Here is a 26,743-nt window from a genome sequence, read left to right on the forward strand (position 1 = left end):
AAACCTAATAGGTGTTCTAATCCCTCTCCACTCTGTCCAAAAATGTTTTTAAAAGTTTTGCCTTTAGTTTGTAAGATTGTTTAGGAAGACAAATTGGGTAGCTGTTGCTAAATTTAAAGTGGAACTTTCAGTAACTGTACAAGTCTATAAGATTACATTTCTGTCATCTAATAATAGACAGCGACATTATAATAAAAAAAGTATTACTTTTTATCATTAAAATAAATACAAACTATACATTAAAAATTTCACATTTATTAGCCTAATAATATTGTTTACATTTTTTTTTTACACTTTGTTCCCTTTACTGTAATGTTTAGGTTATTGTAAACATTGTATTACTTTTAGCACCATAAGTTCCTTCTTACTTTAAAGAAATTTTACCTTATTTTTAAGAGGGGATCTACTCTTAATATATGATGGAACAAGATATTCAAAAATTCTTCAGGATCTGTTGAGAAAACAAACACATCATAGAAAATCTGATGTTCTACAGCTCCACTTTTATATTTAACACACCCTGCATCACTGCTGGACTGAGTTAGTTAGCAAAGTGTGGAAATGGTCCATATGACTGTACATCTGGTATTGCCTTACAAGCAGCTGCATTTTACCAATGTCTACTTTCATTATTTACAATCTAACCACCTTCTTCATGCAACCTACATTAGCCACACTCAAATAAACTACCTGATAAGATATACCTATATATCCTAAAAATCATAATAAATCTCTTTTATGCAAACAATCACTAAATATAATTATTATAGAAGTCTATAACTGCAGATGCAGCCAGCACTAGTAAGGAATCAAAACAATGCTGCAGCTAGGATTAAGTTGTAGTCATCTCCCTTAGATAAGGAAACAGCTGTGGTTTCTAGTACAGATTTTAGTGGGGCTAGGGAGAGTAAATGAGTGTTTATTTTATTTTTTTTTAAAACATACACCTATATATTAACGTGAATCTGTGACCAGGCTATAGACAGTGAAGTATTCTCCTATTTTTTACATGCAGAAAATGAGCTTCAAAACATGTTCTCACTGACCTCTGTAGCTGCTTTTACTCTGGTTAAATTAATTCTCAAAAATTGACAGCAGTTAAGTAGTTCAGGTTGTTCTCTTAGCAGCTAGGCGGATTCCCCCCTCCTCCCAAAGCACCTTATTTGTCTTTGCATTAAAGATTAGAAGGCTGGAAGGCTTCTAAACCACAGCTAGGGGAATGGGGACAATCGGGAGCTGAGCTCAGGTTTCTAAAATCATTCTGTCAGCAGTTTAGGGGGGAAAGCTTAGCTATTTACGGAATCAACCTGAAATACACCATTTCTTCTACTGTGAACTGATGAAGTTCTCCATGCTGTCTGCAGCTGCAGAGAACAGCTACGGCTTGCTTAAAGCTGAACTCTAGTCTTACCTTCATTCTTACACTGCTTTACAGGCTCTCTGCTGTACAGAAATAGCTTACTCTGATTACACTGCACATTGTGAGCTTTAAATAATAAAAATAGAAAAGGGTTTTATTTAAAAATTTCCATAGCATATTGATTGTTTAGGGAAATACGTATTAAAAATGGAAATGTTTTATTAAAAAATTTCCATAGCACGTTGATTGGGTAGGGAAAGGTGGTAGGGTAACAGGGGAAGGCAAACTACAAGCAGAGTAAACTTCAGCTTTAAAGATTGTTTTCAACTTGTTGTAAGTAAAAATCATAATGTAAAATCATAAATGTCTATAGCCTGGCCAGAGATTCACTTTAAAAATGACTTGGATGATCTCCAGGAAAGCTTTATTCGGTTTTATGATTCTTTCTCATTCTACACACAGTATGTTCCAGTGTTTGGTAACATGCTTCCATGAATTACCCATTCCAAATGCACCTTTCCTGCTAGCTATTAACTGATAATCTCCATGCATTACCAAACGTTTAGAAATGTAAAATAGAGGTAGAAAGGTAGGAGGAATTAGGGAGCAATTATTAACATTTTCCAAAATAGCAGCAACAAGTCCCTTTATGTCTCCTAAAAAGAGGCTGTTCTCAATCTGCTAAGAGGCCAGAGTTGTGCTGCTGAGATGAAGCTGAAATAACCATGGTGGTCTTATAAAACACTAGTAGACACAAACCTTTTTCTTCTGATGTAAATCCTGATGCAGCTTCCACTTTCTCCAAAATTTTCCTTAGTTTCATTATTTTTGTTGCACATACATATCCATATCTAAAAGGTAAAGGTAAAACGTAATATAAAATTACATCATATTAAAAATTAAAAATGGTGACCACCAAAAAAAAAGGATTTTTGTATTCACTGTAAAATCCTATTTTTGGAGTCCACTGAGGGTACCGGAAATCTTTAGCCTTTGGGTCTTACTGTTGACCTGTGTCCCTCAATAGACTCAAAGCAAATATGATTTTGCACTCACCTTAAAATCCTTTACTTGCTTGTTCATTGAGAGAACAAGAAGTCTTTAACCTTCAAGGCGACCAAAAGCAGTCAGAGAGGTGGGTATACAAAGGTTAACAGACCCAAGAAAACAGACAATTGGGGACTAACTACAGTTTCTAAAGCCACCTGAAGTACTGTAAGCTCATAGCTGGCATCAGATGAAGCCTTAACATCCGCCTGGTAAAACTTTGAAAACAAAACAAGACCAGGCTGTAGCCTTGCAAATCTGGGAATATATGCTCGATGCCGAAAAGACCAAAGAAGTACTTACAGATCTAGTTTAGTGTGCCTTGACAGAAAAGGGTGCAACACGATTCTTAAAAACCATAAGCTTGGACGATGGTCTGCCTGAGCCTTCTAGAGCAGGGCAACAAGAAGCCGATTCACCCTTACAGGGTCCACACAGGATAACAATAATCTACCTTAGACAACAAAGACGTCCTGGATATCAACAATACATTGTTCCTTTGCAAAACCAGAAAGTGTTCCTAACAGAAGGAGACCTCTTGTTCAGACAATTGCCTCCCAGAGGTGATGCCTACAAAAATCACCCCCATACAGGTGAGAGTAGGGTAATGTCTCTAATGCATTGAAACTGCAGTTTCTGGTATACAGAAAAAATACTTACATCCCACGATGTCACAGGAGAATGAACAAATGGGAGCTATAGGGAAGACTCCCTGTACAAAGATCTTAATCAAGAAGTGAGAGACCAACAATATCTAAAACATAGTAGAAAAGACAGAAACCTAACTCTGATGCCAAGAGCCAAACACTGGTCCAGAGACAGCTGTAGGAGAGAGAGAGGATTCATCCCATAGAGAAACTTCAAGGGTGGAAGTCTCGAGATCACACCAAGTAGCGTATGTCTTCTATATCTGATGATAGATCTTATGTGAAGGGAACTAGCCTTCCTAATATTCTAGGAATCACAAAATCGGATGACCCGGTCTCTCAAAACCTGCATGCTGTTAAAGTCAGCGACCATGAAGCAGGGTGCCAGGAGTCTAACCAGGTCAGCGTACTACATCCCTCTGGGCCAGTTTAGAGCAGTGAAGATCACCTGAATGTCCTCCATCTCAAACTTGTGAAGCAGTCGAAGAAGACTGTTTTTTTTCAAGGAATAAAATGCTTAGATCAGAGTGTACCTATCCTACAGAGCCTCCAGGCATCCATTGCTTCCAATAGAGGATCCCTTTACCTGAAGACAAACCTGCCCAGTTTATTGTTGATCCTAGAGCCCAGGAGATGAGGTCCACATCCAGTGTTTCCCAATTGCAACACAGGTCCTGGAACGTCTCCAGGTATAGGGACCAGTTCCCCTGGGTCCAGGTGTCATAAGCTGATTCTGCCTGTCAGTAGCCTGTACCTGGGATGTACAAAGTGAACAAGGAGGAAAGTTCTGCCCGGGGCAGGACTTGCTCCAGCGACATATTTGGTTCCTCAGTGGTGACTGATGCACACACACCGCTGTGGCGTTGACCGTCTGAATCCAGGTCAGATTACCCATCAGCAGGATCGTCCAAAGCTGCAGAAACAGACAAATTGCCCAAAACAACAGGATGCTGATCAAGAGAGGAGTTTCCAAAAATGACCAAGTCCCCTGCATTGCTAGGGTGCCCAGAACTTCTTTCCAGCCTGATAGAAAAAGGGAAGGAAGGGCTTCCTGATAACACATCCAGCCACCATGCCAAGTATTTGACTTGTCCCATGACAACTATAGGTTGTGTAGAGGTATAAAAGGAAACTGGGCAAATGAGACTGACATAAAGGAGGCTACAATCAGGTCAAAGACTCTCATATAAAGCAGAAAGTTAAAGATCTCTTGGACTGGAGAGTTGGAAACTGAGATTGGAGGGTTTGAAAGGTTTTTCATGTGGAAAAAACACTCTGGTTTGAGCTGTTACCAAGACTAGACCAAGATACTCAACGGCTAAGTTAGTTCCAGCAATAAATTCTGAAGATTTAAGATACCACATATGTAGGAAATCTCAATCCAGCATAAGCCTGCTAGATACTAACAACAGTAAGCTGCAGAGATGGGCACAGGAAAACTCTATCAGCTCTGGACCGATAAATTCATAAGGAATCCATGGACATTCTGGCTTGACCTGAAAAGCGGAGTCCTGTGTGAACTAGAACACAGATGAACAGTAACTGTTAACTGCAGCACTGTCGCTACGTTCATTATTTGTACAGATAATGAACAGGGAACTGGGAACCTGCACTGCTTGGTTAACGCTCAAAACTTTTTAGGATTTCCACATCAGGCTTGAATCTACCTGTAGACAGACAACTGAAGGAACTTTAAGAAGTTAAGGACTGTCAAAGTATAAAGTGGGGAACCTGTGCTTGTTGGTTGAATGGAGACTTTTCTGGGATTCAACATATCTGGTATGAAGCTACCGGCAGCTGTGGATAGTAAGAACAAATCTTGCAAACTAACAGAGAACAGCAGAGCTGAACACTCTCCTGAGGACACTAGCTAAAACTGAGGCAGGGTTATTTTGTGCAACAAAGCAGTTTGTTTTGTTGCCAGTGTCCATTTCTCATATAGACAGCATTATAACCCAAAAGGTTAAAGATTTCCTGTGTCCCTCAATGTACAAGAAAGAAAACTATTACTGAGCTGGCCATTATTATGACATTGTATTGCCATAGTTTCGTTCTCAGCATAGCAAACGTTTATTTATTATACAGTGGGTATAGAAAAGAATCACCCACTTTAAAAATAATCGTATTCTGTTGCTCTGCAGCCTGAAATGAAGACAGACACAATTTTTGTTTTATCCAGCTGTATTTACTCAGTACAACTTATAACTTTTATAAATGTACATAATATAATTGGATACTAACATTTTTAGGTAAAGTTGATCCAGGGAATATCCAATTGCTAGATCTTTTAATTACAAATGATACAGATCTAAATTGCAGACGTGGAAATATGGGACAACTTGGGAACTAGCGACCGCAGAATTATTACATTCCACATAAATCACAGAAAAGGGAGGCTCAAAAGGAGTACAAGAACTCGAAATTTAAAAAGAGCCAACTTTCTAAACTGCACTCAATGCTGCAGGATATTAAGTGGGACCAAATCATTGAAACATTGTACACAGAGGAAAAATGGGAGTGCTTTAGGAATATTTTATATAAAATGTACCACAAATGCATTCCAAGGGGTAATAAATATAGAAAACCAAAGGTTAAGCCTGGGTGGCTGAACCAAAACATAAAATGTCATATTAAGGACAAAAAAATGGCCTTTAAAAAGTACAAAGCGGAGGGGTCAGTGTCAGCATTCCAACAATACAAAGAATGCAATGTGAGGTGTAAGAACGCAATCAGAGTGGCTAAAAAAAGACTATGAGAGACATATAGTGGAGGAGAGTAAAAATAATCCCAAGAAGTTTTTTTAAATATATTAATAGCAAAAAGGCAAGGTCGGAACACATAGGCCCCATAAAGGACGAGGAAGGGAAGGTAGTTACAGATGACAAGGAGACGGCAGCTGTGCTAAATGCTTTCTTCTCCTCAGTCTTCACATAGAAAAAGGAGGGGTATTCCGACCACGACAGTATTTTTAGCAACACACCACAGGATCTACCCTTGTTGCTAACAGAGTCCAGAGTCCAGAAAGGATTAGAGAAGCTTAACATAAATAAATCACCAGGATCAGGTGGCTTACACCCGAGAGTCCTTAAAGAACTCAGTCAGGTTATAGCCAGACCACCACTCCTAATCTTCATGGACACCATACTATCAGGATTGGTACCAGCTGAATGGCAAAAGGCCCACGTGGTACCAATATTTAAAAAAGGGCAGAGATCTATGCCTGGGAACTATAGGCCTGTTTTTTGCTGGCACAAACAGTATCATTAGCAGTAATCAGCACAGGTTTACGAAAGGTCGCTCTTGTCAAACCAACCTATTAACATTTTACGGGGAAGTGAGCTGCCATCTAGATAAAGGAAGGCCAGTAGATGTGGTGTATCTGGATTTTGCAAAAGCTGAAAACAAAAAAAAAGAGAGGCTGAGACTGCCATCAATCAAGGCAGCTGGCGGATCCAGGCTTGGGAAGTCGGGATGAAGCGCTGCCTCAACTGATGGCAGTGACGTCAGAGGAGAGTGGACCACTCTCTGCTGAAAACAGGTCACAGAGGTGCAAAACGAATTGCACTTCTGTGACCCAGAGGAGAAGCCCAGCCTAAAAATCTCAGGCTGGACGTCTCCTTTAAGCTGCATAGGGGCTTTTTCACTGTCGGGGCGGTAAGGATGTGGAACTTTCTTCCACAATCTGTGGTGTTGGCAAGAAGTATGGATAGTTTTAAAAGACTCTTTGTTGGGCATCTTAGCGAATACAATATACAGGGATATGGGGAATTATTTTTCTACACACACACACACCTACACAGGTTGAACTGGATGGACTGTTGTCTTTATTCAACCTTACCAACTATGTAAGTATACAGGATTGTATACATTTTTTCCCCTTTTTATTGGTTGAACTAGATGGACTTGTGTCTTTTTTTCAACCTGACTAACTATATAAACATGTCAGAAAAAGATAAAAATAAAAGCAGAATCACCGAGTTGGAAAAAAGATCACTCCCTCCTAAAAATTACTTGTAAACACAATCTGGTGTAGATAATCACCTTCTCAATGGCACACAAAGCCATTTGACTTTCAACTGTGATCAGCTGTGGTCATTTTGATTAGCTCAGCATGAAAAAAGTTTTCTTGGAGTATTTCAGTCCCTGGAGCATTTCAGTGCAACTGAAGCAAACAATCAACTGTGGGTGGCAAGGCACTGTCAAAAGATCTGTGGGATAAAGTTGTGGACAGGCACAAGTCAGGAGATGGATACAAAAAAAATTGAAAGGCTTTATCAAGCACAGTGAAATCTACTATTAAGAAGTGGAAGGAATTTGGTACAACACAGACCCTCCCTGGATAAGGATATCATTCCAAACTGGATGAAAGAGCCAGGCGGAAACTGATCAGAGAGGCTACCAAGAGGCCTACAGCAACTCTGTAGAATTACAGAAATTTGTAACAAAGAGTGGTCATTGTGTGCATGTGACAATATCACAAAATTCTCCACAACTGTGGCTTGCATAGGCGGATGGTTGCAAGAAAAAAGCCACTCCTCAAGAAAGGCTACATGCAGTCACAGCTGAGTTTTGCCAAAACATAACTTGAAGATTCTGAAGCCACATGGAAAAAGGTGTTATGGTCAGATGAGACTTAATTTGAATAATTTGGCCTCAACACCAAATTATATGTCTGGCGGAAATCCAATACAGCTCAAATAACATCATTCCTACAGTACCTCATGGAGGTGGCAATATCTTGTTGTGGTGGTGTTTCTCTGCTACAGGGACTGGAGCACTTGTCAGGATAGAAGGAAAAATGGATGGGGCAAAATACCATCAAAAGTCTAGATGTGCAAAGTTAGTAGAGACATATCCCAACAGACTAAAGGCTGTAATTAAAGCAAAGGGTGGTTCAATAAAATACTAACACAAGGGGGTGATCCTTTTTTCCAACTCGATGATTCTGTTTTTTTTATTCTCATGCTTAAATTCTTTTTATTCATTTTAACAAGGGATTACAAAAACACAAAATGTCACCATAAAAAGCCAAGACAATATTCATTCAATAAACTAAATAACTATCTCAAACACCATTCAACATAAATACGGTAACAAACACTTATAAAAGGTGCACCTCCTAGGACCTTGTCGTAATTCTTCCTCAAAGAGAGGGCAAGAGACAACGTGAAAGGTGGTGGCACCCCGCATCTGAATGCAAGAATTCTGACCGGTCCCCCCCCCCAAGAAAAAATCTAGGTGTTAAAGTAATCCTTGCTCTCCAAATCTCCTACCCCCTCCAACCCACTTATCTGCCCCCCTTCATCACCCCTAACTTCCTGTGTTTGTGATGTAACCAGATAATCAAAAAAGTGATGAAAAACATGAGAAAAGGACAAAACCATATGTGATAATTTAGGGGGCATAACACTTGGGAGAATTGCACCTCCTCTACCGTCCTTTACCATATTACCATACCCATCCCCTTTATCCCTCCCTTCCTCATAATTACCCATTCAGGCCCGATTGATTTTTTTTTTCTGATATGTTGGTGTTATTTCTTTCACTTGGATGTTAAAAGTTGCACTGAGTCAATACAGATGGATAAAACAAAAACTGTGTTTGTCTTCATTTCAGGCTGCAAAACAGCAAATGGTGATTGTTTTAAAGGGAATGATTCTTTTCTATACCCATTGTATGTTATGTATAATTAATGCACTGCAATTTACTTAATAAATCATTAAAAACAAAATGCACACATATATGCTACAATCACCTGCTGTAATTTTTAAAAAAGCTTATTTAAAAAAGTTGTTATAACTCATTTTATCTGCAGCAGCAATCATTATTTTTAGGCATGTGATTGTTATTTTAAGCAATTACAAAGACAAATACAATTTTTATAGCTTATCAAACTGAGCCTATGAACAATCATTACCAGTACTTTGGTGCTGCCCGAGCGCAGATACCACAAGGTACCTGTTATATAAATCATTTTCTTTGCCTCTCTCTGATTTAGCTTTATTTTGTTACTGGCCAGTCTTTCACGGTTTTCATGACTTAGCTCCATCAACTGCCATTTCACTTCCCAAATGAACACCTTAACAGCCACTTAGATCACTTTTATTGGAAATGGGGATGGCAGTAGGTTGAGCTTAGTCCTGAAGTCAAGGAAACTTAGGAGGCCCCACTAACAAAGTGAAACCATATCAAAGAGGGGTACAGAAAAGAAATTAAATTTTGTCTCATGGCAAAGCAAAGCTGAACATGAGCAGTAAGATGCATTGTGAGACTTGTTACAAGGTTACAGCCTTGTGAGCCCCACACTGTATTCCTGGTTAAAGCTGAGCTATACTCACCTTCACTCCAGTGCTGCAGTGTCCTGGAGCTCCCTGCCAGCTGCTGATATCTTTGTCCAATCTGCTACTGGGTACCGATCTTTTGCCATTTTCATTGGCTGGGCTGAAATTATGTCATTCATCTCGGCTCTGCCAAAATTGTACACTAAGCTGCGCATCCGCAGTTCAGTGGGCAGGGTGGACAGGTAAGAAACTTTACTGCAGGAATGACATAGTAGGTCTCGTCTGCATTAAAAATCCTGCCTGTTCGCCTTTTGTTTTTTTAAGTTCCACTTTAATAAGGTGACGGTAATTATAACAGGACATCTGTTCTCAAGCAGGAAAGTTAAAAATGAAGTACATTGTCACTTTAAGCCTAAGTTGGTAATTGGACTTATGCAATAGACTATGCTTATCCCCAGTAAATCCATCTTTACATTTTACATTACAGATGTTTCTGTAACTGGCAAGATGAAACAATAACAGATCATGGCTTCTCTTAAACATTGCTAAACCACTAAGCAATTTGTAGAAAAAGCTCTGGATATTGGGATAAGGATCACACATGTATCAGCAATGCATGTTATTAAATATGAGGCTGTGATTTAACCTACATTCTTAGAGGATTCACAATCTCCGTCCTAAGAAGTGCTTGTGTTTCACTGTAATATTCCACATCCGTTTTTTCTTTCGGTCTCAGAAGGACAGAGTCTAGCACTGAACTGAACGAAAATAAGCTGCATGAAAAGATGAGGGCAGTTTTATAATGCTATCAGATGTATATAATAATCAAGCATATAATGGATATAGGAACTTTATCTACTCACCAAAACAGAGTTGAGTCAAGGTAGCAGGAGTTGTAATGGCCCTGGATACCTTTCTTCTTTCCAATCATTACCTCTAAGCCTTCCTTTTCTGTTCGTGGAGGAGTGTTACCTTCAACTACTTCACTTAAGTATCCACCAAAAGCTTAGAACAAAACAAAATTACAATTTACTATTATTAATACGTTTAACAATTATTTCAATACATCTGTCATTATGGACAACTAAGCCATCACCCCTGGTGACATTTCCCAAGCTGATCCAATTAATCAAATAAAATCAGTTAAAATTCCACAAGTGCCCTGCAATATTAGAAAGTATAGCTCAAACGTTTTTGGTGTTTTTAAGCTTACATAGAGAAGATATTAAGAAAAGAAAGTTGTAATAAAGAATCAAAGTTGCTTGAGCAATGACAGAGCCAGTAAAGCTCTCAACGTGTTACTGGAAAAAGGTGTGGCCACAATCTACAGGGACAAAACTATTACCAATCTGCTTATGCACCTTACAAAAGGCAGAAGGACACCTTCTAGGTTTTCTAAATTATACTGGGTACAGGTATATTTTATATAGCAATTTTAGAAACAAGTCATAGTGTTGAGGTAGAGTTCTTCCAGTTGGTTCTCTTGAAAGATGTTACCTAATGAGTTACAGCGCTCAATCTGATTGGAGACCGGCTGAAGTGATGCGAACCTCGAGTCTGGCCTGCAGCTCTTCAGTTTCACAAAAAGTGCTTTTTTAGGGGCACAGGTAAAGTATCTTGTCCCCTTAAAAGTGCCGTCAGTGCATCCTGCGCATTCGTCTTCCTAAGAGGTGATCAAAAGAAAAGAGGAAAAGCAGTTACATTGTTCCTTGAGACAGAGGAGCTGATTTCATAAAACAGCAAAAGAGTAATGAGCACACAGAGTTGTTGTAAGCAGTAATCAATCAGGTTTAAACTGTACAGAAACTTGAAATTCTTATTGGTCACGCAGCGAAAACCTATGTATTTTCTTTGTGCGGGTTTCACTTAAAAGAGAAGTAAAGGAATCTTTTTTTTCTTTAGATTCATTCTTACCTAGGTGGATGCAGCATCGATCCAATGCTGCATCTGTCCCCCGGCGCCTCTGCACTGAAAATCGAGCGATCGAACATCACTGATCACTCTTTTTCCAGAGCTCCGTGAGCAGAGAGCTCGTTGAAAGGCTGCGACGGGTAACAATCCAGGCACCTGGCAGATCCAGACTTCTATTGTTGGGATGATGCGGTGCCTGGACTAATATCTGTGATGTCAGCAGAGAGCAGACTGAAGGCAAAACGAACTGCACTCCTGCGACCCATTGGAGGAGTATAGCCAAACAAGCTTAGGCTGGACTTCTCCTTTAAACCTTTTATCCTATATGATGAATAAAGAGGTGCTTGGCTTGGTCTGAACCCAGTTCACAATAGACATGTGCAATTTGTTTTGTTACAAATTCGTTTTCATACGAAATTCGGCATATTCGTTCATTCGGAAGCATCTGAATGAATGAAAAACTCTTTTGGTGAATGCGTCCGAAAACAAATTTTCAGAAAGAGCGAAAATCTGAAAGAACGAAAACCCCAAAAGAATAAAAATCCGAAAGAACGAAAAATGATTTAACCTATGAGTTTAACTAATCAATTACATTCGGATAATTTTGTTTTTTCGTATTTTCTATTATAATTAAATTATTAACTATTATTATAGTTTTTATTATTATTGATTATAATAAACTAATAAATTATAGGTATTGGAATTTCCTCAAATTTGGCTAAAGTAACTGTTAGTGAACGTAACAAATACAAATACATCCGAAGTTACAAATTATCCGAACTAACGAATGCTGCATCCGAATGAATGGAACGGAACCAATAAGAATGCATCCGAAGTTATGAATAATCCGAAGTAACGAATGTCGATCATAACGAATGATCCAATAAATGAAAAAAAAAACAAAAAACGAATTAGACGAAAATAAAACACATTTTTTGGTAGTGCACATGTCTAATTCCCAACCCATGGAAAACTGTCACATGATCACCTTCAAGCAAGTTGAACTGGGTCGAACTAAGTTCAGAATGAACCCGGCTTATCCCTAATGATGAGCTTCTAAACAAAGTTGTTGACGTTAAAGTGCAATTACACTGCATCTGTGCACCATAATGCATCTGAATTAAAATGCTTTTTAATTAATTTATAATATTCAAAGCAAACTCATAACCCCCCCCCCACAGCATTTCTGGCTGTGGCCATCATGAGTAAGGGCAGATAATTCAAGTAGCATTTATTTCCTGGAATCTATCTGCCCCTTAGCTCAGACATGCAGGCAGGAGGGTGTACTTAACTGAGAAAACGCCTCCTCCTCTCCTCCCCAAGAATTCCAAAAAGGTTGGGACGCTGTGTAAAAATTAACATAAAACAGAATGCAATGATTTGCAAATCTCATAAACCATATTTTTTTCCCAATAAAGAAAATGTACCATTTTAGGAAAAAAATAAGGTAATTCTGAAATTAATGGCAGCGACACGTCTCAGAAAAGTTGGGATAGGGCAACAAAAAGCTGGCAAGGTATATGGTACTAATAAGGAGGAAATTGAACAACATTTTGCACCTGATTAGGTTAATTGGCAACAGGTCACTAACATGATTGAGTGTAAAAAGGGCATCTTAGAGCGTCAGAGTATCTCAAAAGTAAAGATAAGCGGAGGTTCAACAATCTGTGAAAAGCCTAAAAAGAGTCTAAAAATTGTCAAACTATTTCAAAATAATGTTCCCCAATGTAAAATTGCAAAGACTTTAAATCATATGTGTGCACAGCCTACTGCATTACGGTGTGCACCCCAAAGCTCAAGCACACATGCATGCGTGTGTTTGTATGTGTACTGACTACATCGTGCTTACCTTCTCCTGGTAGGCTGAAGTCTGTCCCACACTGCAGGTTGTGTTTGGTCCTCCCTCTCCTGCCTGCTGTGCAGTGTCGTTACCACTGGCTAAGGAGGCAGCAGAGACATGGAGCAACTGTAGCCCCTCACTTGTTACAGGCACTACATGGTTGGCAACCTTGATGATTAGGGTGTGCCCAGGCAGACCTCTATGCTTTAAATATATCATCATCTTTAATACATATGATTCAGAGAAACTAGAGCAGCCTTTTCCAACCAGGGTGCCTTGAGGTTTCTTTAGGGGTGTCTTGGCAAAATGTCTAAAAATGTATCAAAAATTGTATACAAGCCAGCAGGTGGATCAAGCCTACCTTTTAGTTACACAAAGCCACAGGTTTTCAGTATGCACCGTTATGACTTTCTAGATACTGGCATCCTAACAACCAATGATGTCATCAGTTAGTAAGGAGGATGTCTGTTCTCTCCACAGCATCTTTGTTTGACCCTCCTCTGCAACTCTCCCTCAGCACTGGGGTGACATTAGCTGACTGATGGAGAGAAATTGAGGAAGAAGAGAAACATTGGAATACTAGTCAGTACCAGTGTGCAAAAGGGTATTTACTTTGGAAGAATAAAATCACTTCTGACTTTGGGTGTCCTACATGTGGATGTTGCTGCATTATGTAAATTTATTAGAATAGGTTTTTTACATTTTAGAATGGGGTGCTTCGAGACTGTCTACAATTTTAAAGGGTGCCTTGACTGAAAAAAGGTTGAGAAACACTGATCAAGAGACATCTCTGTGCACTAGGGACAAAGCCAAAACGCAATACTGGATGCATTTGGGCCCTCCTGGGGCAGCATTGCATTAAAAGCAGGCATGATTCTATAATGGACATCACTGCCTCAGCTCAGGAATACTTCCAAAAATCACTGACGCTATCATGCAAAGCAGAAGCCAAAAGACAAAGTTCATTTAAAATGGTCTGTTGAAAAGTGGTAAACTGTTATGTGGTCAGACATATCAATATGTGATGTTATTTTTTGGCAACCATGAGCACCACGTCCTCCGGACTAAAGAGGAGAGGGACCTTCCTGCTTGTTATCAGCGCTCAATTGAAAAGCTTGCATCTCTGATGGTATGGGGGTGCATTAATGCATATGGAATGGGTAGCTTGCACACCTGGATAGGCACCATCAATGCTGAAAGATATATCCAAGTTTTAGCGCAGGGTATGCCCCCAGATGATGTCTTTCAGGGAAGGCCTTGCATATTTCCGCAGGACAACACTAAACTGCATACTACATTCATGACAACAGCATGACCTTTTTAGTCCAAGAGTCCGTGTTCTTAACTGACCTGCCTGCAGTCCAGACCTTTCACCAATTGAAAATATTTGGTGCATCTTGAAACTAAAAATATGATAAAGATGGCCCAGGACTGTTGAGCAGTTAGAATCCTATATCAGACAAGAATGGGACAACATTCCTCTCCCAAAACTCCAGCAACTGGTCTCAGTTCCCAGACGTTTACAGAGTGTAGTTAGAAGAAGGAATGCTACACCGTGGTAAACATGGCCCTGTCCCAACTTTGTTTTTGACGTGTTGCTGCCATCAATTTCAAAATTGCCTTATTTTTTTCTCTTAGGGTAGATTTAGACATGCGTCTAAATCTCCTTTGCCTTTGAGGCTCGATCTGCATTCAAATCACGCTCCAGAGGCTACTGACAGGCAGTGATGAAGTAATGAGATGCCTTCCCGCCACCTGTTTTAACCCCATTTTTGCCGACATATACGCAACAGCGCTGCATTGCACATGGTTGCAGGATATTTGCGCATGTTCCCCATTGACTTGATTGTGTAGAGTTCAGCGGGCTTGCCAATCGCTACATGTCAGGTCAACTTTGCTGCGGGCACGAAGCGAAGCACTGCAGCCACAACATATGAGCACCTGTTCTTTGCCTATTGCAGGGCAGTTGGCAAAAGACAGCATTTTTTGTTGCTCCCCAACCGCCTAACAAGTCTAAACAAGATCTGAAAATTGTACATTTTCTAAGTTTAAACATTTGATATGTTTTCTATTTTCTATTGTGAATAAAATATGGGTTTATGGGATTTGAAAATCATTGCATTCGGTTTTTACATAGATTTTACACAGCATCCCAACTTTTTTAGAATTGAAGTTGAACTTCCCAAGAGTCTTCAGGATGGGAGAAGGGGTTTTCTCAGCTAAGCACATCCTCCTGTTACTTATTTTATCTTTTACTTGTGCTGTTGACCACCGGGTTGTAACCTTTTCCTGACACTTTATTAATCTTGTGGGATGCCTAAAGGAGGAAAGAGACTTCAAATTCCCCTGTGTATTGAAGAATTGGCTGGCCTGGATATGAGTGCAGATAGACCTCCCAGGACAATAACCAACATGGCCTTCCTAGACTGACCCGCAAATATAGCAGAAGAATCGCCACCAATTATTTCAGATGTGATGGAGGCTATAGCTGCCTCCCATACAACCTTGACCTGCAAGATTGAATTTGTACAGCTAGATATTGGGCTGGTCCATTAGGACCTAGACAAAATTTGATCCCAACTAACTACAGCAAAACTGAGGCTTAGTCACTTGGAAGATGAGACTACCAAGCAAACTACTTCCATTCAGTCCTTGCAGACAAAAAACAGGGCTCTAGAATTTTAGGCTGAAGGCACGGAAAATCTCAATAGGAGGAACAATCTCTGCATTCTGGGGCTGGCAAAAGGAACTGAAGGAAAGAAGTTGTTGGTGTTCGTAGATGAATTGCAGCACCACCAAAACCCCCCCCCCCCCAAGTGCCTAAGTGTTCATCTCTCTCTCTCTAGTTTACAGTGAAGAGGGCACATCATGCCCCCCCCCCCCCCCCCCCCCCGGGCCTCCAGGCTCCCCACCACATACCCTGATCCTCCGTCTGCTGAATTTCTGGGACCACAATGAAAAAAGATGTCATCATTAATATCCAGGCTTGCTGAATTTGATGCACATGTCAAATTTCATTTCATAAGTATTAATGAAAGCAAGCAGCACTTTAAAATTTTTTTGGAGATGATTATCTTATATACAATACTGAGCAAAAGTTTCAGGCAATTATGAAAAAATAGTATTGTATACAAAGACTAACCCAAACTCTATCGCACAACTGTAAAGTAATGAGCTGAATATTGGTGCTTGTTGAGTCCCATGAACATCAAAATAGCAATAAATGCCGGCAACACGATTGCTTCTTCTTACAAATCTTTATTTAGCACTATAGCTGTAGCACTGCTGTTAGTGCCAAAGGTTTACAATATAATCAAAATAGTATGCTATGAGGAAGGCTCCGGCCAAAACGTGTTACCACTATAGATGTAGCACTGCTGTTAGTGCCAAATAAAGATTTGTAAGAAGAAGCAATCGTGTTGCCGGCATTTCTTGCTACATATAAAAAAATACTCTAAAGTGAGAATGTTTTTTTAACTATGTTCAAAGAGTGAGAGTGAAGCATTTAAAACAAGCTCATGGCTGCAGTTGAACAGGATTGTTGAAATGCTTTTGTTTGATCAGTGCTGCAGGCAATCGACTCCAATGCTGATCACTGTATTTTGATAGTGAACGAGTACCATTGTCAGAATACAATAACACAGCGGGAAGGATTCCTCCATTCACCTCACTTGTGTGGGGGGGTTTGTTGAGTTTTTTTTTTCGATCAGGCCGCTGGCTGATTGAAAAAACTGATCCATGTATGGCCTGTTTTCGTTCTATTAACCCCCAGCCCATCAAAAGATAACAGTGGCTTGAGGCATGGAAGGAGGGGGATCCTACTGACTCTAAGGTATGCCCCTTGTGCTGATTTTTCTGGTTTTAATTTATAGCTACACATAGGCTTTACTTGGGCTTTAAGGTCGACCTGTACCAAGTGAAAGATACATTAAAGCAAACCTCCAGGCAAACAGCAAAATATCTACAGTAGTTAAAATATATACACACATATATTAAACGGTTCATAAGCCAAGCTGTTTACTACTGTATAGCCAATCTTGTGATTTACAAACATTTTTCACACTGAACAGCCAGACGACACACATGATACAGAGATACTAATAAAGAAATTCACTTTTTTGATTTGGCAATTCAATTTTCTACGTTACCTCTCCACCTCCAGCCTCTCCATAGAACAGTAAATCAGCATCAATAGCTATGTCAAGTACATAGGAGCTGATAAGGGAGGGAGTAAATTAAAGGATGACCTAACTGACTTGGAGAGGTATGTGTGTATTACAAGAATAGCCCCTTAGGCAGGTTAAACAGTAAACATATGTTTTTATCATCAATATACTTAGGTGTTTGCTGCTTTTCCAGGACAGAAAGCTGCCCAGGTTACACTTAGAGCTGGTCATGTGACTAAAAGACTAGGCATTTGGTCAAAATGAACCAAAAAGCCTATGTTAACACTATGAATCGCATATATATCACACAGGAATCACACCACATTCCTGTACAATATCTAACTTCCCAATGCACAAGTTCCTGCAATGAGCTCTCAAAAATATTGGGTGCTGTAGTGGCCACCAGCTGGGATACTGGGACATGCACAACACTGTGTAAATATTCGCCAACACAACACGGATCTTCTAAAACACTATATTGTCAAAAGTATTAGGACACCTGCCTTTACACGCACATGAACTTTAATGGCATCCCAGTCTTAGTCTGTAGGGTTCAATATTGAGTTGGCCCACCCTTTACAGCTATAACAGCTTCAACTCTTCTGGGAAGGCTGTTCACAAGGTTTAAAAGTGTGTCTATGGGAACGTTTGACCATTCTTCCAGAAGCGCATTTGTGAGGTCAGGCACTGATGTGGATGAGAAGGCTTGGCTCGCAGTCTCCGCTCTAATTCATCCCAAAGGTGTTCTATCAGGTTTAGGTCAGGACTTGCTTTGTGCGTTGGTCCAAATCATTGGTGGAGGGGGGATTATGGTGTGGGTTTTTTTTTTTTTATCAGGGGTTGCACCTCTTAGTTCCAGTGAAGGGAACTTATAAGAGGTCAGCATACCAAGACATTTTGGACAATTTCATGCTCCCAACTTTGTGGGAACAGTTTGAGGATGGCCCCTTCCTGTTCCAACATGACTGCGCACCAGTGCACAAAGCAAGATACATAAAGACATGAATGAGCAAGTTTGGGGTGGAAGAACTTGACTGGTCTTCACAGTCTTATCCTCAACCCGACAGAACACCTTTGGGATGAACACTCCCAAACCCTGTGGAAAGCCTTCCCAGAAGAGTTGAAGTTGTTATAGCTGCAAAGGGTGGACAAACGTAATATTGAACCCTACGAACTAAGACTGGGATGCCATCAAAGTTTATGTGCATGTAAAGGCAGGTGTCACAATACTTTTTACAATATAGTGCAAGTCCGAACATTTTTTTTTTTTATTGAAGAAAGATCACATTACAAAAAAGTGCAACGTTTCTGAGCCACGCAGGGCCCGTTTATCAGGCATGTGATGATCATGACATGCCTGATGAAGGGGCTCTGTGTGGCTCCAAAATGTTGCACATTTGTGTAATGTGATCTTTCTTCAACAAAAATAAAAAAAAAGTTCAGACTTATTTGAAAATCTGTTTTGTGCGGGCGAATATTTACACATAGACAACACATTCCTCTACAATTCACATGTGATTCAGTGCAGTGCAATTTGAGCATGTTCATTTGGGCTTAATTTGCACCGCATCAAAGCGGTGCATGCAGCAATTTTGGGAACGCACTGCAACCGGTTCACATGGTTGTTTTGTGCCATGCGATCCGGTGCAGGCAAAGACGCTGCATTTGCGGTGTCGTTAGGATTGCACTGACACCCGCTGCAGATTGCAAGTTTGAATGTGGTGTTGGAAACACACAAATTACAGGTTTCCCACACAACATGCTAGTGTGAACCAAGGCCAAAAAAACAAAACAGATTGGAACAAATTCATAACTAATGCTATCTAAAATACAAATCCTAATAAATACTGCTGACATTTATAAGCAAAGAAATTCTAACATAGTGCTACAAATAAAAATATACAAACGTTAATGGTATACACAATGTTTTGCAGCTTAAAAACCAGAAATATCATCCAGACATTATATAAACCTAAGTCTCATTCATGTGGGTGCTGAGGCCCGTACATCATGAACTGCCTATTCGTTTAGGCAGCTGGAGCTGTCAGGTGCTGAACACAGGCAGCCAATGTTAAGCTGGCCATACACCATACAATTTTCTTATTCAATTTTCTTTAGATTTACCTTCAACTATGTAATATAAGGGCCTGTCTGATTGGATACAAATTGAAAGTGTTTAGGTTTGACCTCGTATTATATGGTTTTGGTAAATCTAAAAGAAAGTTGTACAAGAAAATTGTATAATGTATGGCCAGCCTTAGTCTATGGGTAAGCAAAAGCTGCAAGGACCCAGCTTGTCCTAATTTGATAAGCGTGCAGGTCACGGTGTCAAAGCAAACACTGCGTCCCTATAGACCTAGATGGGCTGCCTGTATCCAGCATCTAGCAGTTCCAGTCACAAAGACAAATAGCCAATTCACAGTGCACCCTCGGTGCCCATGTGAAAGAGGTCTTAGAAAACAAACGTTGGGGCTGTGTACAGATGAATTGTGGTTCTTCTACCTTTTAAACCACACTTGTATTTTAGGTATTATGTTTTTAAACCTTTTAAACAACATTAGTTTTCTTGTTTTATGGAAGGATACCTCTGCAGTGTGTCTCCTTTATTTCACATCACTGACTGCATCTTGGTCTCCGCATGTAGCAACAAATGTCCTTTCAGGAATGTGAAAATCAGAACTGATACCTGCTTCCATTAGAGAGATTCACTGCCCCTTGACATAAGGAACACTTCAATTGCATACCTTTTCAAACATCCCCATGAATCTAAAAATCACCTGAGAGTCAGTCATGCAGTTAGGAGCAATCACTGGTTATCATATGTGATATTAAGTAAATGGTTACACAGTTGCATAGTTAGTTACAAAATTGTTGCTAATTACCAGCTCCAGTCCTGCCAGCAATTCATTTACTCCTACAGGTTGACCAATCCAACGGATCACCCCATAGAAAGGTGGGTTTTCCTTAACCTCAGCAAGTGATCCCACCTCAAGGCCATGCAAATTAGACATGTGGGGCAGTTCTGGTAGGCTGTCTTGCAGGGAAGAATGGTTCATCTCTCCAATGACTGACTGTACAGACAATGAGAGAGGGGTGTGTCCCATTGTGCCATTAGTACTAGACATCTTGGAAAGGCTGAAGGGGAGAGAATGAAATCTATTCTCCCCAGGTGAACAGCTGCTTGCTGTAGGCTGCAAAGGGGGTGAACAATGTCCATATGATGATGGGGAAGTCTCTGTCAGAGATTTTGCTGAATCTTCAACAACTAGAAGAAATCACAGTTACAAGTCATTAACAAGATGGTATACTATACCCAAGTTTACTAAACATTTATAAATGCTTTGTAGCAAAAACATGTAATATCATAACCAGGTTTGTCCCTTCCCTAGTTGATAGCATACAGCTTTCATGAAAGACATATCATCCAAGTATTAACCCTATGCACTCACTGCATTCACCCATGCCTCAGATTAAAGTTTATATATAGCCAAAACTGTTTTTTTCTTTTAGTTTTGGATAGAGTATTGGGGGGTTAGAACCCCTGTCAAGTTTTTATTACTCTGTGTCCCCTTCACCCTATTTTTTCCTGGTGACCTTTTTTATCAGAACAGAATTTGATGAGAAATCAAAATATTATGCCGCGTACACACGATCGGACTTTACGGCATACTTGGTCCGGCGTACCGGCGTCGGACAATTTGATCATGTGTGGGCTCCAGCGGACTTTGTTTTCTCAAAAGTTTGACAGACTTCGATTTGAACATGTTTCAAATCTATCCGACGGACTCGAGTCCGGTCGAAAAGTCCGCGCGTCTGTATGCTAGTCCGACGGACAAAAACCGACGCTAGGGCAGCTATTGGCTACTGGCTATGAACTTCCTTGTTTTAGTCCGGTCGTACGTCATCACGTACGAATCCGTCGGACTTTGGTTGATCGTGTGTAGGCAAGTCCGTTCATTCGGAAAGTCCATCGAAAAGTATGCTGTAAAGTCCGGTCGTGTGTACACAGCATTACAGTTGTCACCAAAACAGAATTTGAGGGAAAATCTTCTAATGGGGACAGCTATGCTGGTGACAACTGTCTAAAAGGTGACTTTGTAGAGGTTTCCTCTCACTTTCTGTTCCATCTCTGGCACAAGAATTTAAAGAATATCTCCCCAATATAGCACAGACAGGAAAAGAATAAACTTACAGGGGGTTCATCCCTTCCTTAAGCCTAGTACACACGGGCCAAATCTTGGCTGGTTCAATAGAAACCAGCCAGCATTCGGCTTGTGTGTATGGCAGTCGGTCAGCATCCCCCTGTCAGAACACAATAGAACAGCAGGGGAGATCGCTGTACTAACATCATATTATTACTACAGGAACAAATGGGAAATGGAGCGCTGACACGTGCTACTTTTGAAATAAAAAAAGGGACAGTGGTGTGGATCAGGAAGTGTGGTGTTTGCAGGAGGCAAACAGTTGAGGTGGTCGTTAGACCTACAGTACTGGGTACAAATGGATGGGGTAGGCGGCAGCTGGCTTCTCAGAGCAGAAGGGACTCTGTGGGGAAGATACGCAGAAAAAAAGCGCAGCGCCGCTCTAAGGGTAGTAGTGTGTATAAAAGACTTTAATAATGTTTAAAATATGCACTCACATTTAGGCTGATAAAAACAGGTATGTAGCGTTACTCTTTAACATCATGAGTTAATTACTCCTCCACAGCCCAGCGGTCCACCGGATGTGATCTCATGATGTTAAAGAGTAACACTACATGCCTGTTTTTATCAGCCTAAATGTGAGTGCATATTTTAACCCCTTCCCGCCGACCGTACGCATATGTGCGTACTCGGCTTTCGAGGGTTAAACCGCGATGATGCCCGCAGCTGCAGGCATCATCCCGGTACCGTTGTTTCGAGCGGGGGCGATCGGCTACCCGTATATAACAACCGATGCGGCTAAAAGCCACTCGGCTGTTATACCAGAGCCTCCCGCCGCTCTTACCGGGCCTCCCGTGCGATCGGGAGGCCCGGTGTCCAATCGGCTGCCTCCAGCGGCTGTGGGCGGGCTGGAACGAAGCTGTGGGCGGCTTCGTTCCAGCCTTCCCAATGTAAACGCGGAAGCGACGTCATGACGTCACTTCCCGTTTACTCGGCTGCCAATGGCGCATGAATTTAAAAAAATACACAGTATTCAGAATCGCCATTTTCGGCGATCTGAATATTTGAAGTGCAGAGGAGGGATCTTTTAGACCCCCGATCCCTCCATAAAGAGTACCTGTCACCACCTATTACTGTCACAAGGGATGTTTACATTCCTTGTGACAGCAATAAAAGTAAAAAAAAAAAACATTTTTTTTAAAACACAATTTATAAGTCTAAAAATAAATTAGAAAAAAAAAAAATTTTTTTAAAGCGCCCCCGTCCCCGCGCAGCGAAGAAAACGCATACGGAAGTCGCGCCCGCATATGTAAACGGTGTTCAAATCACACATGTGAGGTATCGCCGCGATCGTCAGAGCGAGAGCAATAATTCTAGCCCTAGACCTCCTCTGTAACTCTAACCTGGTAACCGTAAAAAAAAATTTAAAGCGTCGCCTATGGAAATTCATAGCTACCATAGTTTGTCGCCATTCCACGAGTGCGTGCAATTATAAAGCGTGACATGTTTGGTATTTATTTACTCGGCGTAACATCATCTTTCACATTATACAAAATTGGGGTAACTTTACTGTTTGGATTTTTTAAAATTCATGGAAGTGTCCCTTTTCCAAAAATTTGCGTTTAAAACACCGCTGCACAAATACCGTGTGATATAAAATATTGCAACAATCTCCATTTTATTCTCTAGATTCTCTGCTAAAAAAATATATATATATAATGTTTGGGGGTTCTAAGTCATTTTCTAGCAAAAAATATGGATTTTAACTTGTAAACACCAAATTTCAAAAATAGGCTTAGTCATGAAAGGGTTAAACATTATTAAAGTCTTTTATACACACTACTACCATTAGAGCGGCACTGCTCTTTTTTTCTGCTTATATTATTACTACAGCGGCTCCAACCGGTGCTGTCAGGTTTTTTTTTCATTTTAATTTTTTTCCCCAAGCACACAATTGCTCTTCAGCTAGAACCTGAGCAGGGTGAAACCTGCTATTCAGAGTTAGACTAGTGGCAGTACAGTTTGGCACTTTCTTAAAGAAACATTACCCCTCTAGATAAGCTAACCCAAAGTTTCACAGGAAAATGTAAAGTCTGCCTATAATAAAAGACAACATTAAAACACTTTTCCAATGGAAGCGCCCAAATACAACATATGAATCACAAAAGAACAGGAATAAGAACATGTTTTAGTAGTGTTAATAATGTATTTATTACAAAATCAATTAACATTTTAAGTTTGGACAAGGCAGAGTTTCCTAGAAAACTAAAAGAACCAATTTGTTCATGTGTGAGCACAAACATTTTCTTTTTTTGGGTTATACTGGTTACTCGTCAACTGCAAAATTAAAGAAAGAAAGAAAGAAAGAAAGAAAGAAAGAAAGAAAGAAAGAAAGAAAGAAAGAAAGAAAGAAAGAAAGAAAGAAAGAAAGAAAGAAAGAAAGAAAGAAAGAAAGAAAGAGTTATGCCAACTGACAGAGTTTCTCAAAGCCTGTTGGAATGGATCATTGTTTGTATAGTGCCTTACAACTGTCTTGTTCATCAGAATAAACATTGGCCTGTGGTTACACAATACTAGGCAGGATCACCAATAGGGGAGGTGTACAGACTGCCAAACCGTCAAACTGTCAGCTCAGTTGATCACATGATATTATTCTAGTCGGCTGCTGGAAAGTGATGCTTATGGCAACAGAAGTTGAGAGCATAACAATCACTGAACATCAGGCTATACTCTGCCAGGACAGTCTGGCTACAACGAGCAATACCACCTCACTGTGTGTTTGATTGCTGAAATTTGCCACAGTAGGATAAGAAAGGAAGCATCTCCATAGAAAGCCAGCACCTGAAGCGGAGGAGAGAGGATTTGCAACACCTTGTGACCAGTAGGCATGTGCAGTAGAACAATGGCAGTGAGCACCTATCAATACAGTTCTCCAGTTCTCTGCAAAGTGATCTATGGGCAGCACATAATTGTCAGCATGTCACAGACCAAATATGTTAGGTCATGATGTTTGTGGCATTATCACAATAGTGGATGCTGATGACAAGTCCTAGAGCTAGAGTCAGTGGGGGTTATTTACGAAAAGCAAATCCACTTTTCACTACAAGTGCAAAGTGCACTTGAAATTGCACTTGGAAGTGCAGTCGCTGTAGATCCGAGGGGGACATGCAAGGAACATAAAAAACATAATTTTAGCTTGCACATGATTGGATGATAAAATCAGCAGAGCTTCCCCCGATTTCAGATCTACCCCTCAGATTTACAGTGACTGCACTTCCAAGTGCACTTTCAGTGCAATGTCAAGTGCACTTTGCACTTGTAGTATGCACCTGTAGTGCAGAGTGGATTTGCGTTTCGTAAATAACCCCCAGTGTCTCTTATTGTTAACATAGCAGAGGGATACAGATCCACAAAATACATCTTTAAAAATAAAGGGGGAATCCTGTCAGGTAGGCTGTATGGGACCTAAACATTTCTAATGGTGGTCCTGCCATGCTGCGGCAGAAGCACCTGAAGCATTACATAGTTACAAAGTAGGTAAGGTTGAAAAAAGACACAAGTCCATCAAGTACAACCTGTGTGTGATTATAGGACAGTATTACGTTGTATATCCCTGTATGTTATGGTCGTTCAGGTGCTTATCTAATCGTTTTTTGAAACTATCGATGCTCCCCGCTGAGACCACCGCCTGTGGAAGGAAATTCCACATCCTTGCCGCTCTTACAGTAAAGAACCCTCTACGTAGTTTAAAGCGGGGGTTCACCCACACCACCAAAAAAAAAAAAAATATTAAAAGCCAGCAGCTACAAATACTGCAGCTGCTGACTTTTAATACATGGCCACTTACCTGTCCCAGGGTCCAGCGATGTCGGCAGGGGACGCAGAGAACCCGCTCGGTTCTCGGCAGCTGCCGCCGCCATCCTAGGTGAGGGAATCAGGAAGTGAAGCATTGCGGCTTCACTTCCCGGTTCCCTACTGCGCATGCGCGAGTCGCGCTGCGTGTCCCAAGTGGTCCCCGCTCTCTCCTGGGAGCTGTGTGTTCCCAGGAGACAGTGCGGTGGGGACGGGAAGAGGCGTAGACTCCCATGGGAGTCTATGCCGGAAGTGGGTGCAAATACCTGTCTTAGACAGGTATCTGCACCCCCCTCCCCCCTGAAAGGTGCCAAATGTGACACCAGAGGGGGGGAGGGTTCCGAAAAGCGGAAGTTCCATTTTTGTGTGGAACTCCGCTTTAAGGTTAAACCTCTTTTCTTCTAATTTTAATGCATGGCCACGTGTCTTGTTAAACTCCCTTCCGCAAAAAAGTTTTATCCCTATTGTGAGTTCACCAGTATGGAATTTGTAAATTGAAATCTTATCCCCTCTCAAGCGTCTCTTCTCCAGAGAGAATAAGTTCAGAGCTCGCAACCTTTCCTCATAACTAATATCCTCCAGACCCTTTATTAGCTTTGTTGCCCTTCTTTGTCCTCGCTCCATTTCAAGTACATCCTTCCTAAGGACTAGTGCCCAGAACTGAACAGCATACTCTAGGTGAGGCCAGACCAGAGTCTTGTAGAGTGGGAGAATTATTGTTTTATCTCTGGAATTAATCCCCTTTTTAATGCATGCCAATATTCTGTTTGCTTTGTTAGCAGCAGCTTGGCATTGCATGCCATTGCTGAGCCTATCATCTACTAGGACCCCCAGGTCCTTTTCCATCCTAGATTCCCCCAGAGGTTCTCCCCCCCAGTGATTAGATTGCATTCATATTTTTGCCACCCAAATGCATTATTTTACATTTTTCTACATTAAACCTCATTTGTCATTAACCTAATGACTGCAACATCCTAAGAAACAACTAAAAGTCCTTATTTTAAAGAGACACCCTTATACCTTCACAGCGGCTGCTTTCTTGCATACCAGAACTTCCTCCTCGTAATGATCTCTCTCTAGCTGTGAAGACAAAGACACCATTCATACACACAGTTATATATTAGCAAACACTCTACAAAGTTATTTCTGCTATAAGACAATGCAACTTGAAAAGAAGACAAATCTGATCTTCTGATCTTCAGAATAACTTGCCGGTGTATGAAAAATTTCCACCATTCTTTTTATCTATAAAAATCTATATTAATTAATTACCATGTATATCTTGCAGAGAAAAAAAAGTTCTCCCAATAGGTGCCAAAGTACAAAGTTTACTGCAGGATATTGATCAACGGCAGTTCCCTTCAGAGATCCAATGAGTTCTCTGGATCTGTGGTCCTGCTTCTTCCATGAATGTAGAGGGTGGAGTAGGCTATATCAAAGCTAACTTTCGCTTTCTCTATATAGGTGTTATAAGCAGTAGTTATTACAACTGCTGAA

At 40.6% G+C, this 26,743-nt stretch overlaps 1 protein-coding gene across 4 annotated transcripts in view; it reads right to left on the reverse strand.

Annotated features, from left to right (window-relative positions):
* The window catches only part of CYLD (CYLD lysine 63 deubiquitinase), a 199,279-nt gene that overhangs the window by 35,616 nt on the left and 136,920 nt on the right, over positions 1–26,743 (reverse strand). For 3 of the 4 annotated variants that reach the window (XM_073604977.1, XM_073604978.1, XM_073604980.1), the window contains 7 exons: positions 26,267–26,326; positions 20,135–20,517; positions 10,833–10,998; positions 10,199–10,340; positions 9,986–10,108; positions 2,120–2,211; positions 385–451 (listed from right to left, as the gene is read on the reverse strand). In XM_073604977.1, coding sequence (XP_073461078.1) covers positions 385–451; positions 2,120–2,211; positions 9,986–10,108; positions 10,199–10,340; positions 10,833–10,998; positions 20,135–20,517; positions 26,267–26,326 — 1,033 coding nt within the window. The remainder of the gene's footprint in view (positions 1–384; positions 452–2,119; positions 2,212–9,985; positions 10,109–10,198; positions 10,341–10,832; positions 10,999–20,134; positions 20,518–26,266; positions 26,327–26,743) is intronic. The other variant, XM_073604979.1, reaches the window with a different exon arrangement.

This window comes from Aquarana catesbeiana, linkage group LG11 (assembly GCF_042186555.1).
Source record: "Aquarana catesbeiana isolate 2022-GZ linkage group LG11, ASM4218655v1, whole genome shotgun sequence".
NCBI classification, from domain to species: domain Eukaryota; kingdom Metazoa; phylum Chordata; class Amphibia; order Anura; family Ranidae; genus Aquarana; species Aquarana catesbeiana.